Source organism: Fundulus heteroclitus, chromosome 2 (genome assembly GCF_011125445.2).
Source record: "Fundulus heteroclitus isolate FHET01 chromosome 2, MU-UCD_Fhet_4.1, whole genome shotgun sequence".
Taxonomy (NCBI): domain Eukaryota; kingdom Metazoa; phylum Chordata; class Actinopteri; order Cyprinodontiformes; family Fundulidae; genus Fundulus; species Fundulus heteroclitus.
In genome coordinates, this window is record NC_046362.1 from 4,172,740 (window position 1) to 4,185,695 (window position 12,956).

Genomic DNA, 12,956 nt, shown 5'->3' on the forward strand with positions numbered 1-12,956 from the left:
AAGCGGGCATCAATTCGGGACGTAACGGACTGCGTTACCCATGATGCAATGTGGTCAAAATGGCCACCAACTCCCATCACGCAACACGGCAAAATGGCCGCCGATCAAGATAAGGTTGCTATGGTGATGGCTATAAAAGCCGATCACACACGACAATCTTTCTTCTTCCCTGGCTTTTAGCCAACCCGAGAAGACATACACAGCTGTTTCCGTTGGGGTGATCCCACACCACGTGTTCGATTACTCGCTGGACCGAGATTTTTCGACGCAACGGTTATTCCCTGCTTTTTATAACAGGAGGTCGACTTAAATAAGTACTTTTAAATTCCCTCTGATCAAAAGACTGAGAGACGCCGTATCTCCCAGTGATCGAAGAGGACCCCGCTTTGTCTGGCCAACAAAGCGACTGTGAACCCGGAGGAAGAAACGAAGGAGCTTTTTCCCCGTCCCGCTGCAGCCTGCGGACCACTGCGCTCGTCAAGACGCGTCCAGAAAGCCGCACTACTCGGAGCGCTCCGGACCAGCCCGAGGCACCTCAAAGTAACGGGGTCTCCCCTTTTATTTCTGTCTCACCAACAGGTTGTTTAGAAGTGCCTGGGCAGGCGTTAGAACTTTGTAGGCGTTGGTTAATGCTTTTATTCCACGACGAAGTTGGAATTATTTTGCTGAACATTTTCTTTGTATGTGCATGCATTTTACAATTGATTTGCTGTGTTGATTTGTGATCCATCAAGAACCCCGCCGTGGGTTACTGCTTCATTCCTTTTCATCTTTTTCCCTGCTTTCCCCCCTCTCTCTTTTCGCTTCTTATCAGTTTAATTTCTTTGTCCGAGCTCAAGTCGCGGGCTTTGCTTTGAACTCCCAGTTAGCTGCGCCCTTTTGAAGCGAGGCATTATCCCATCAGCGTAAGCGTGGTTACGTCATTAGGACCTCCTCTCATACGTCATCGTAGCAGCCATCTTGGGAGGGTGACGTGTATCTGAACTGTGAGTTAAGTTAAGATCTGCTAACCGCTCATTTTAATCCATTGTTTATTTTTGTTTTGTTCTTTATTTCCACATATATATTTTGCATGTTCGTTTAGTAATGAGTAAGAATTCCAAAGTTGTTGAATCAGAGAATTACTGTAACAGGGAATTGCTTTTGGTTCAATAAAACCAACGACTGCGGAATAGACATTGTTTTGTGTTCAATTCAATTCACAGTTGCAGGGCTATTCAGAATTCAGAGCTAACCTCCTTTGGAGTTAACATCTGATATTAATACAGAGACAATATCATTGGATGGTGATAAGGAATAAGGATTTAAACTCTAATTGCAGTTACATTGGGGTTCTCACAGCCTGCTGGATAAACCTCGTCGGTTAACAGTCCGACCTGATCATTTATTCCAGCATAAATGAGTTCATAACAGCAAATTAACTAATGCATTAGTGGTATAAATACTTACAAGCTTATAGCTAACATCACCACCATTTGAACTATATTTGTTATAGCGGAAATTTGAGTTGAATGATTTATTATTTAAATTATAATACCAAATTATAATTAATAATAATAATAATAAGCATATTCAACCAGCTTATGGCATAACATGCCCAAGCCACGTCAACTGGCTCCTCTCAATGTGGAGGAGCAGCGGCTCTACTCTCTGAGTTCTCCCCGGATGACTGAGCTCCTCTCCCTATCTCTAAGGAAGAGCCCAGACACACTATGGAGAAAACTCCTGTCAGATCTCATTCTTTCAGTCATGACCCGAAGCTTGTGACCATAGATGAGGGTAGGAACGTAGATCGACCGGTAAATCAAGAGCTTTGCCTTTTGGCTCAACTCTCTCTTCACCACAATGGATCAGTACAGCGCCCGCTTCACAGCAGACGCTGCACCAATCCGCCTGTCGATCTCCCGCTCCATCTTCCCCTCATTCGTGAACAAGACCCCAAGATACTTGAACTCCTCCACTAGGGGCAGCACATCCTCCCCAACCCGGAGAAGGCACTCTACCCTTTTCCGGTTCAAGACCATGGTCTCGGATTTGGAGGCTCTGATCCCAGTGAGAGCTGTAGATCACGCCCTGATGAAGCCAATAGGACCACATCATCCGCGAATAGCAGAGATGCAATCCCAAGGCAACCAAAACGGATCAACTCCCACCGGAAAAAAGTCCAATTTACTGCCGGCAATGTGGACCAAGCTCTGACGCCGGTCATACAGAGACCTAACAGCCCTTATCAGAGGGACCAGTACTCCATACTCCCGGAGTACCCCCCACAGGACCCCCAAGGGACACGGCTGAATGCCTTTTCCAGATCAACAAAACACATGTAGACTGGTTGGGCAACTTCCCATGCACCCTCCAGGATCCTGCTGATCCAGTGTGAGACTGAGGCATTAAGACAGCAATTCTTAGTGCTACACAGACAGACAAAGAGAACTTGTATTTTGAAGACCTAAAATTGTTATTTCTTTATCAATTAATATTTTTACATACAGTTGCAGATCAATCATGTTGGGCCATGCCCAAGTCAACTTTCTTACAGAAAGTACAGATGCACCAGGAAGTAAAGGAACTGTGTTATATAGATGAATGAGGAAACAGCAAACCTTGAACTGGCTTCCTCTTTCTTGGTAAACTGGACGCAACATATGTTTGTGAAAAACTTAACTTCAACTGCATGGTGCAAGTCAAGCTGGAGAAACCCAGATGTACTCCTGAGCATGGACTGAGCAGAGATCTGGCCCACCCCCACCTTTAAAAAGGTCTAAGACAGTGTTTATTACTCAGTCATAATGAAGAGGCTCATTACATTTGCTGCCCTGTTTGCTGCCGTTCTCAGCAAGGAAGCCTTTCATGGGTAAGTGATCCAGCAGAACCTTTCTGTGATGTGTAAACATGGCATTGTGCAAATGTTTCTATCACTGTGACTACACAGTCAGACAGAATGTTATTATTATTTTGGCTTACTTTTAACAAATTCAAGAGAGGCATGCGCATGTATAAAGAGTATACAGATTCAAAACGTGAAGCATATGTTATAGGCCTTTAATAACAATCATGGAGCAATGTAATTTTTCAAGTTTATGTTTGTCTGCTTGCACTTGCCTGAGGCAGGTGGAAACAATTCATGAAAGTGATGGCAAAATGGACTGAGTTCTCAAAATATGCTCATAGTAGTTTTTTTCTTTTCCAGATTATTACTTCACTGCTGATTACAGTAATATGAAAAAATTTGGACACCCTACAAAGGATCGTATTTGTTTTTTTTTTTGTTTTTTTATTTACAAGTTTTAACATATGGATATCTAATATCAATTTTAATACAATTTTCAAGTAATATTAATAAACAAAAGAAATAAAACACACAAAAATGCCTTTTAAAATTGTGTTTGACGTAAAATGGAAAAAAAGGGTCTTGTGAGGAATTTATTAAAACATCTCCACACAATAATGGCAATATTACACATATACATATCAAATCAGGAACAAATGATGAGAGCCTTGTTACTCAACATTTTGAAGTAGGTTTGAACTGTTTAAACTTTAGCCCTTCAGTCTGCTGCGATCTGACTTTTTAAATGAGAGTGAACACCATGTTGAGATGTAAAGAGATGCCTTTGACCTTCAACAAGGAGACTGTGGAAGCTTTGCCAAGGTCTCAAAATATATGACATCTGCCCATCACCATGCCCAGATCTGGCCTTCTGAGAAAATCTACTGTGAAAATAATACTTAAGAGAATTAATAAAATCTCATCACAGCAGACTGTTTGCTGCTGTTGATGTGAAAGTCGCTATCTGTGCAGTCAGAAATAGACTAAAACTTTCATTGTATGTGAGCAAGGGGAAACGTTGCACTCTAGAAAAAAGCATGAAGCCCATCTGTCAGTATAAACATACCTTTTCTGAAAAGCAGCAGAGGCTGCAGCACCACTAAGCAAGAGCCATGAAGACCAAGGAGCCGTCCAAACAAGTCAGGGACAAAGTTATTGAGAAGTAGAAGTCAGGGTGGGGTTATAAAAAAATATCCAAATCTCTGATATTCCCCTGGAGCTCCATCAGATCCATTGTCTTCAAAGCTTTATAGGCACATGACACTATAACAAACCTGAGGGGCGCCCACCAGAACTCAGACTGGGCCAGCGGAGCATTCATCCGAGAGGTAGCACAGAAACCAAAGGTAATCCTGAAGGAGCTGCAGAGCTCCGCAGCAGAGACCGGAGGACCACAATAAGCCATACACTCAATGAGGGGAGCTTTATGGATGATTATCCAGAAAAAAAAACAGGGCTTTGAACCGGTTCAAGGAACGAAAACGAAAACCGGGAACTTTTTGTATTTAACAGGGAACAGAAACGAAAAAGTAATTATTTTCCTGCGCACGTTTAACCTGACTCCGCCAGCTGTATATCGCTCCGCCTAGCTTCACTCACATACATCTGGGACATCGCCCATAGAGAGTGATTTCTCCAACCAATTTTATGGTCTGGCCAATCAGGACGCAGGGCTGGAGTTTCATAGATGTGACGTAGTGGAGACGCGACCGTGACGTGAGACTGTTTTGATAGCAATGGCGGCTCGTTGAGGAAGCAAGCGTTAACATTGATGCTGCTATTTCTTCTGTGTTGTCCAATCTACCTAATATTGTTTCATTAAAAGAACATCAGAGAACGGCTCTGAAGGCTTTTGTTGGTGGAAACCATGTTTTCGCCCTTCTCCCGACCGGATTTGGCAAGTTTTGTTTTCCGGGGCGCGTCCGCAGCGGACATGTTGTCGGTTAGCGGTTAGCGCAAACCATGTTAGGAGGCCTTTAGTCCTTTAAGCGGTCGGCCCGGGATCGACTCCGACCTGCGGTGCTTTGCCGCCTGTCTTTCCCCCTCTTCCTGTCAGCTCACTGTCAATAAAACGCGTGCCACTAGAGCCGCAAACGCATAAAATTTTTTTTAAAAAGTATTTTTTTCCTGCGTCGCTCTCACAGCGTCACGGGTTAGCTTCAGTGTGAGTGGTTGAAATAGCACGTCGATAAAGATGACAGACAAGTGGTTTATCCAATCATATGCAAGGATTTTTGATAAGGCCCAGCCTTCAATAAAGGCAATTCCTATGGAGAGGTCCCAGATGTATGTGAGTGAAGCTAGGCGGAGCGACATACAGCTGGCGGAGTCAGGTTAGCACACGTTACCATGACGGCTGAGGTTTCACTTCCTGTGTGACATCACATCACACATTCGCTGACTGAATGGAGAGAGAGCGGTGTCTCCACTAGAGCTACACATCTTAAATAAGAGGTAAATTACGATCCATCGTTAAGTAAAACGCTCATTCCAAACACAATATCAATAGCTCAATCCAAAAAAAAGTAAAAAACAAAGCAACTGGGCTTATTTTCCGTAGTTGAAGACGTTTCGCTTCCTCTCCAGGAAGCTTTCTCAATTCAAAAAGTCTGGAGTAATGTGGAGTGCCAAGCTTTATACTCCTATCAAACAAAGGCCTTGTAATAGCTTAGATTCAACAGAAGCAGGTCCACCCCTTAGTAATGGGCGGTCGTTAAAGTCTTTAAGACAGCAGATTGAACCGAAACTGGTCCACTCCTCTGTAACGAGGAGTCGTTAGGGTCGTTAGGGTTGTAACGACTTTTTTGGATTGACCATGACCTGGATGACTGAGAATCTTCACCAGCAATATCAATAGCTATATTTGTCAAACAAAAGGAACGAAATTAACCGTTCCGGGAACAGTATTTTTTTGTTCTAACCGGTTCGGGAACGTCAATTTATTGGTGGAACTCATAACCGGAAACGTTATAATTCCCTTTCTGTTCGGAACGAACCGATTGGGAAAAAAAATCGGTTCAAAGCCCTGAAAAAAACATTAGGTAGAGTTAAAAATAAGAAGGCATGTTTTGCATTTGCTGTCACAAAACACATGGGCAACTCTTCAAATGTGTGGTGGAAGGTGCTCTGGTCGGATGAGACTAAAATCTAACTTTTCGGCCACCAAGGAAAATGCTTTATCTGGAGCACTTCTAACACATGCCATCACCCTAAGAACACCATCCCCAGAGTGAAACACGGTGGGGGCAGCATCATGCTGTGGGGATGTTCTCCAGCAGCAGGGAGCGGGAAACTGGTTCGAGTCAAGGGAAAGCTGGATGGAGGGATATTCTTTAGTAGAATTTGTATCAGTCCATCAGTGATTTGAGACCAGGACAGAGGTTCACCTTCCAGTGGGACAATGACCTGGAGCATTGTGCTAAAGCAACATTCAAGTGGTTTAAGGGGAAAGATTTAAATATATTTGAAAGGCTTTGCCAAACTTCAGACTCTAACCACAATTGAGAATCTGTGGTTAGAGTTAAAGATCACTGCTCACAAGTGAAAACCATCCAACATGAAGACGCTGAAGCAGCCTTAAGGAACTGACAAAGTAACCTGAATGCTGGGTTCAGCAACAGGTTACAGGTTTACCCAGCAGTGTTTAGATTGCATTTTTACATGGAAGCAAAACGGCATATATATATATATATATATATATATATATATATATATATATATATATATATATATATATATATATATATATATATATTGTTGCAATCATTTTGGCAGTGACACAAATGTGTTGCAACTTACCTTGCTAACTTTGTGGCTTCACTTCTTGTGAACAGCTCACACTGTTTTAGATTATTATGTAGAGTCATCAGATGCAAATTGGTCACTAGCAAATTGCTTCATTAGCTTGAAAGTATTATGCTCCAATAAACATCCCATCTCACTGTATGTTGTTGCTGTAAGTAGTTGCTTCTGTGTAGTCATGGCATAAGCAGAGATAAGCGAGGTCAAGCTGAAATCTCTCCATTTCGTGCTAAAAAAAACTGCATGTGTGCTTAAGGTCTTGTCTTCTTGTGTTGGCAATGGTTACCTCAAAAAAGTGTGCAGTCACCAGTTATTTGCATTATAAGCATGTTAGATATAAGGAAACTACTAATAGACCAGAAAGAGACATATTTTTTCTTGAAATTCATTTTCTGGCTCATCAAGAGCGTCTTTTAGACAACCATAATGCTATTGAAATGTGAGAGGTGAAAGCTAGGGAGTCATCAATGAGGACACCCAGACTCTGAATCTGAGATGAGGGGGAGACTAGAAAGCTGTAAATGGACTGAGAAAAATAGTCTATTTTGCATAATACTTATTAGTAGAAGCAGAACCAGACAACATTGGGTTGCTTCATTTCTTTAATACTTTTGTGTGTTACCCTCTTATTTAATAAAAAAGCTATAACAATATGATGGTGCTCTTCATTGTAGACATCAGGTGTTCCGGATTGTGCCAAAAGATGACGTCCAGCTGTCTCTCATCAAACTTTTGGAAGACATGTTGGAGTTGGAGGTTATTCTTCAATTGGAATTTCTGTTTGATCGTAAAACTAAAAACAATACAGATTTAATACAGCACGTCAAACTTCTGACTGAATTTTCAGCTGGACTTCTGGAGATGGGTGACACCTTTGGACGTCAGAGTTCCCTCTCACAGCTTGCAGGCGGTCAAGAGCTACCTGGAGAGACACAGCATCAAGTACTACACCGTGATTAAAGACCTACAGGTATGCTATGTTCTGCGATACATAGTCTGACCTGCAACAAGACGAGCGGCACTTTTTGTGCTGTTTTGTGAACTCAGTTCAGAGGCTTCATTTAACCAGCAAACTACATTGCAGGCTTTGTTGGACGAGGAGCAAAAGCAGATGAAGCTTGCCACTTATGCCTGGAACACCGACAGCTTTGACTACAACAATTACCACACTCTCAGTGACGTTAGTACAACAAGAGCTCCGGTTCCATGTTTGGCATCAGTGTTTCATATTGGACACTGAACATACATTTTTATGATGTCATATGATTGGCACCAAACTAAAATTTGGGGTCATGGTTCATTTATTTTATCTTCCCTTCAGATCTACAGTTTCCAGGACATGCTGGTGGCCGAGAAGCCAAACTTGGTCAGCAAGATAGTGATCGGTCAGAGCTACGAGGGTCGTCCACTTAATGTTCTCAAGGTAGAGGACAGTTCAGAGAATCCAGTCTCCTTAACCATAAACCTTATTAAACAATTGCTTATTCAAAACAACTGATTGTTTTAAGTGGAAAGAAGAATAAAAAAAACCAGCACATTTATCATTTGTGTATTATTCTGCTTGAGTTTTGCTTCCTGTCTGTTTAGTTCAGCACTGGTGGAAGCAACCGTCCGGCCATCTGGATCGACTGTGGAATCCACGCCAGAGAGTGGGTCACTCACGCCAGTGGCATCTTGTTTGCCAAGAAGGTACTTTGATACTTCACATTTTGCTTCTAGGTACCTGTAGCCTCTGTGATACAAACTGTGGTAATGTTTGTTAATTTGTTGCTTTTTGCCCACAGATTGTGACTGATTATGGACAGGATACTGCTCTCACTGCCATCCTCAACAAAATGGACATTTTCTTAGAGATTGTGGTCAACCCTGATGGATACCAATTCACCCACACTAAAGTGAGATGGACACACAAATAACCTCAGAACGATTTTAGTCATCTGAAAATGTGCTGCTTAAGAACTTCTTCATTTCACTAATGAGTCTGATCAGGTTAACATAAGCAGAGGACAACTGTAACAATAAGAATGCTAAACAGTGTTTCTGATGTTTCCAGAACCGAATGTGGCGTAAGAACAGGAGACCAAACCCGGGCTTCAGGTGTGTTGGTGTAGACCTCAACAGAAACTGGAATGCTGGGTTTGGAGGTATTGCTTTTTGTCCATAAGGGAAACAAAACAATGTACTGTTAAACCAAACGCTGTTTCAATGTCATCACTCATTATAGGCATTGGTTGGCATTAAAGGGGGAAAGTCTACAAACACCTAAAAAAGTATTAACACAATAAAAAATGGTGGCTAGTAAAACAATGTCACTTTTTTTTAAATTATTATGTTACAAGCTTTATTTGCAGTGGAAGGCACCAAATGACCTTACTAAGCAGCTATCTCACTAGTATTTCATTCGTCATGAATTCTCCAGGTTGCTTTTGTTTACCTGTGCTTTAGTTTTAAATATCACAGATAAATCTGTTTAGTCATAGGCTGCATCTGAATATGTCTATTGGGTAAGGAATCTTTAGCCAAAGCTGAAGTGTGTCAGTGGTCACCATTAGTGCTTCTTGAATAATGCCGTCAGTAAGGAAAGAGGTAGGAAAAGGAGCCTGTAGGCTTCCTCTCACAGCTAATTTAGCTTAGGAACCTTGCAACGTCCCTTACCGTAGCTGAGGAGTTATAAGTCACCTCACGGAAGTTAACATAAATGTCCAGGAAGAAGAAACCACGCACTTTGTCGTTATTTTTTGGAAGGCTATAGGCCCGGATTTGACTTGCATCATCCATGTGTGTTTCCGTCACATAATGACGTCGCAGTTAAAGGCTGTCTGAAATCAGCACAGCGGTCCGATGTTCTTTTCTTACCCACGATAGTGTTCTTACTGTTGACCTCATGGAAGGTCAAGGAACAGGAGCTAGGAGCTGTAAATTAGATGTTTTCGGATAGAGCCATAATTTCTGTTAGCTAACAGGGCTCAACATTAAACTAAGCCTAATGTTAGATCTTTGTGGTTTTCCTTTTACTTCCACACACCTGGTCTTAGGTGTTATCTTTTAGTTCAGGTGTCAGAACTTGTTTTTTATAATCATTATCCACTCAACCTAATCATGTTTCAATTGCAAGATGGAAAACCAGTGGGCTTTTGTTGTGCACAATGACTGGGCTATGTGCTTTCTCACATTTCCACAACTCTTTCACTAACAGAGTTTGCACAATACTGAATGTCTAAGTGAATTGTTGATTTAAATACCAGAAGAGGTGCAAACAAGCAGTTTCCTAGGTCAGCCATCACTACATCAGTGTCATCCACACTGCTGTATGACTAAAATATTTATTTTGTTTTTAAAACAATATAAAATATTGAAATTCATTAAAATTGCTCACCTACAATAGATGCAAAATGCTGCCGCTCTGTTTTAAAATGTGAAACATTTCACAAACTTTCGTTCACTGGCTTCCTATTTATTTCCCTTTTCATCATAAAACCCTGTGGTCTGGTTGCTTTTGGTGGTTCCAAAGACACAAAGTAGAGGTGACAGATCTTTTTCTATGCAGCCTCTAAACTCCGGAACCCTTCACCTTTACATGTTAGGAAGGCTCTGCTTTTTAAAACATACTTTTACTCCCAGGCCTTCATTCCAGTCTGACATACTGACTGTGTCTGAGTTTGCGTTTACTGTTTGTCGTGCTTGTTTTATTTGTTTCGTATTTTGCTTAAGTCTCTAACATCTTAGTCCGCTTCACTGATGTGTTCAATGTTTCATGGATACAGTGGTGTGACATAGAACAGTGTTGTTGCTTTAAATTCACAGGTGCTGGTTTTAGCTTATTTCAAATCTTTCTGGTAAGAAAAATTCCAACTTGTTGTCTGTCCTTTTGTTTACCACTTTAAACATGTAGGACATGGTTCCAGCAACAACCCATGCAAAAACACCTATCATGGAGTTAAGGCTCATTCTGAGCCTGAAGTCAGGTCCATTGTGAAGTTTGTGAGATCACACGGTAACATCAAGGCCTTCATCTCCATACATTCCTACTCACAGATGCTCTTGTACCCCTATGGCTACACCAAGACTCTTGCCAAAGACCAGAAGGAGCTGGTAAAAACCCTTCGGGTCTAGTTCGTTGCACTAAAGTCTAAAATTCATAATCCCTCAAAGAATGTTCATCAGAAATGTTTGGTAACCTCAGTCATTTATTTTTGCAGGACCAAGTTGCTCAGCAGGCAGTTGCTGCTCTGACCTCCTTGTATGGCACTCCCTACAGATATGGCAGCATCATCACCACTATCTGTGAGTCTCCAAAACATCAGACCACAATGCGGACTAGTTTCATTGTGACTTTGCTGAAATTAGGGTCATTTTTTAAATGTAAGGGAACATGCCTTCTGATCAAATTGGTGTACACAACAACTCACCCTCACTTACAACACAGGACTAGAAACAACTGTCAGTGCACGACCAGTAGTAGTAGTGTTTGGCTGTATCAAAACAGCTTGTGTAAAACTTTTCTGGTTAGAGTAGAGTTCAACAAAATGACTTTTGATGTGAGAGTCAGTGTTATAAGGCATATACTACCTGAGTTCCTGAAGATTTGGCAAGAATGTGTGTACAGTTGCAATCTTTATTATCGTTCCAGACCAGTCTAGTGGTGGTTCCATTGACTGGACGTACAACCGGGGCATCAAGTACTCCTACACCTTTGAACTGAGGGACACCGGCCACTTTGGTTTCCTCCTCCCTGCCAAGCAAATCGGTCCAACCGCCAATGAGACATGGCTGGCTCTGAAGGTCATCATGCATTACACCCTCGAGCACCTGTACTAAAAGAAAAGTATCTGAAAGCAAAGACATGTGGCTATCCTGTTTTTGGCAGATATGCTTTTTGAATATCGCATGCAAAAACAACATGACTAAAAAATTAAAATGCATATTGGAAAATTGAAGGTTATTGCTTTTTACTTATGTGCAGTAAGTCTAGTAAACAACTATTCTGCATTTTAGCTTATGTAACATGGTTTTATGTGTAATTTTTTGCTATTTATCTGGGCTGTTAATATATTTAATATACTATTAATACAGTAATGTCTGATAAGACACAGATATTGTACATTTTCATCTCCAAGGACTCATTCTGTAATGTTAATTACAAAAAGCTTAAGATAAGATAGGATAAGAAAAGAAAAGAAAAAAAAAAGAAAAAAAAGAAAAGAAAAGAAAAGAAAAGAAAAGAAAAGAAAAGAAAAGAAAAGAAATACTTTTCTTGTCCCACAATGGGGGAAATTCAGGCATGACAGTAGCCAAAACACATAGACAGTTATACACTAAATTAGTATAACTAACAAGCTAAATTAAAGTTGAGTTCTAAAGTTAAACTTATCTGAAAGGCAAAAAATGAAGTATTGCTACTATTGTTTGGTGTCCTGTGGGGGTGTACTGGGTTGATGGCAATAGTCCCCTCCTTACCATGGTTCTCCTGGGTTCCATCTGCCACGGTGAGCTGGTCCCTACCCGGCATCATTATGTATCACCTCATTGGTGCTGGGAGGTCTTGCTGTCAGGTTGATGGGTTACACACACACACACACACACACACACACACACACACACACACACACACACACACACACACACACACACACACACACACACACACTGGCACATGTAGGCTGCCAGCTTTCCTATTTGTCCGTCCGTCCATTAATGCATTATATTTTGCATTACAATACTACTAAATATAAGAGCTTTTCTTCTGTCTGTTACTCTATTTTCTCTCATCGGGACTTCTGAATGTTTCACGCGGTACAGCTGTTGGTGGGGCCCAGTCTCCCTTCTTTATTTGAGGTGTAATCGATGAGATTTTTTCTGTAAATAACCACGCAATGTGCAATCTGCTTCAAAGTTGTATAAAACAGAGCTTACACGAAGCACTGCACCATTATTACGGTAGAAGCTATTTTAGGTCAAAGTCTGGTTTGACCATGAATCCTCTCAAGCTGGTAGCTTCAGCCTTTAACATACGCTAATGTGGAAGCCTATTTACCACAGATCAGACGTTTAACCTTTTAACAGAACCCCACTTCAAAAATGTCCGACATATCCTTTTCAAGTGCTATTAACTCTAAAACTTTCCAACAACAAACTGCAGACAGTCAGGTCAACGCTGAAATAAGAACCACCTAAAATCATTAATTTTCAGATTCCGTTTATTATACAAGGAAACAATTTTTGTTATTGCAAAAATTCATGGGGTGATCTCATTAAGTTGGTGAAACATAGTATGGTAGTTGGGTTCGGCACGGTTCATCAGCGACTCAGTTCTCTGATAACAAAG

At 41.3% G+C, this 12,956-nt stretch overlaps 1 protein-coding gene across 1 annotated transcript; it reads left to right on the top strand.

Annotated features, from left to right (window-relative positions):
* Positions 1-2,644: 2,644 nt before the first annotated feature.
* On the top strand, positions 2,645-11,535 carry LOC105927040 (carboxypeptidase A1). Its single transcript, XM_012863628.3, has 11 exons — positions 2,645-2,854; positions 7,306-7,387; positions 7,479-7,601; positions 7,716-7,811; positions 7,953-8,054; positions 8,219-8,320; positions 8,416-8,526; positions 8,685-8,775; positions 10,524-10,723; positions 10,831-10,915; positions 11,262-11,535. Exons 1-11 carry the CDS (start codon positions 2,790-2,792, stop codon positions 11,447-11,449), a joined length of 1,245 nt encoding a protein of 414 aa, XP_012719082.2. The 5' UTR covers positions 2,645-2,789; the 3' UTR covers positions 11,450-11,535.
* Positions 11,536-12,956: the final 1,421 nt, after the last annotated feature.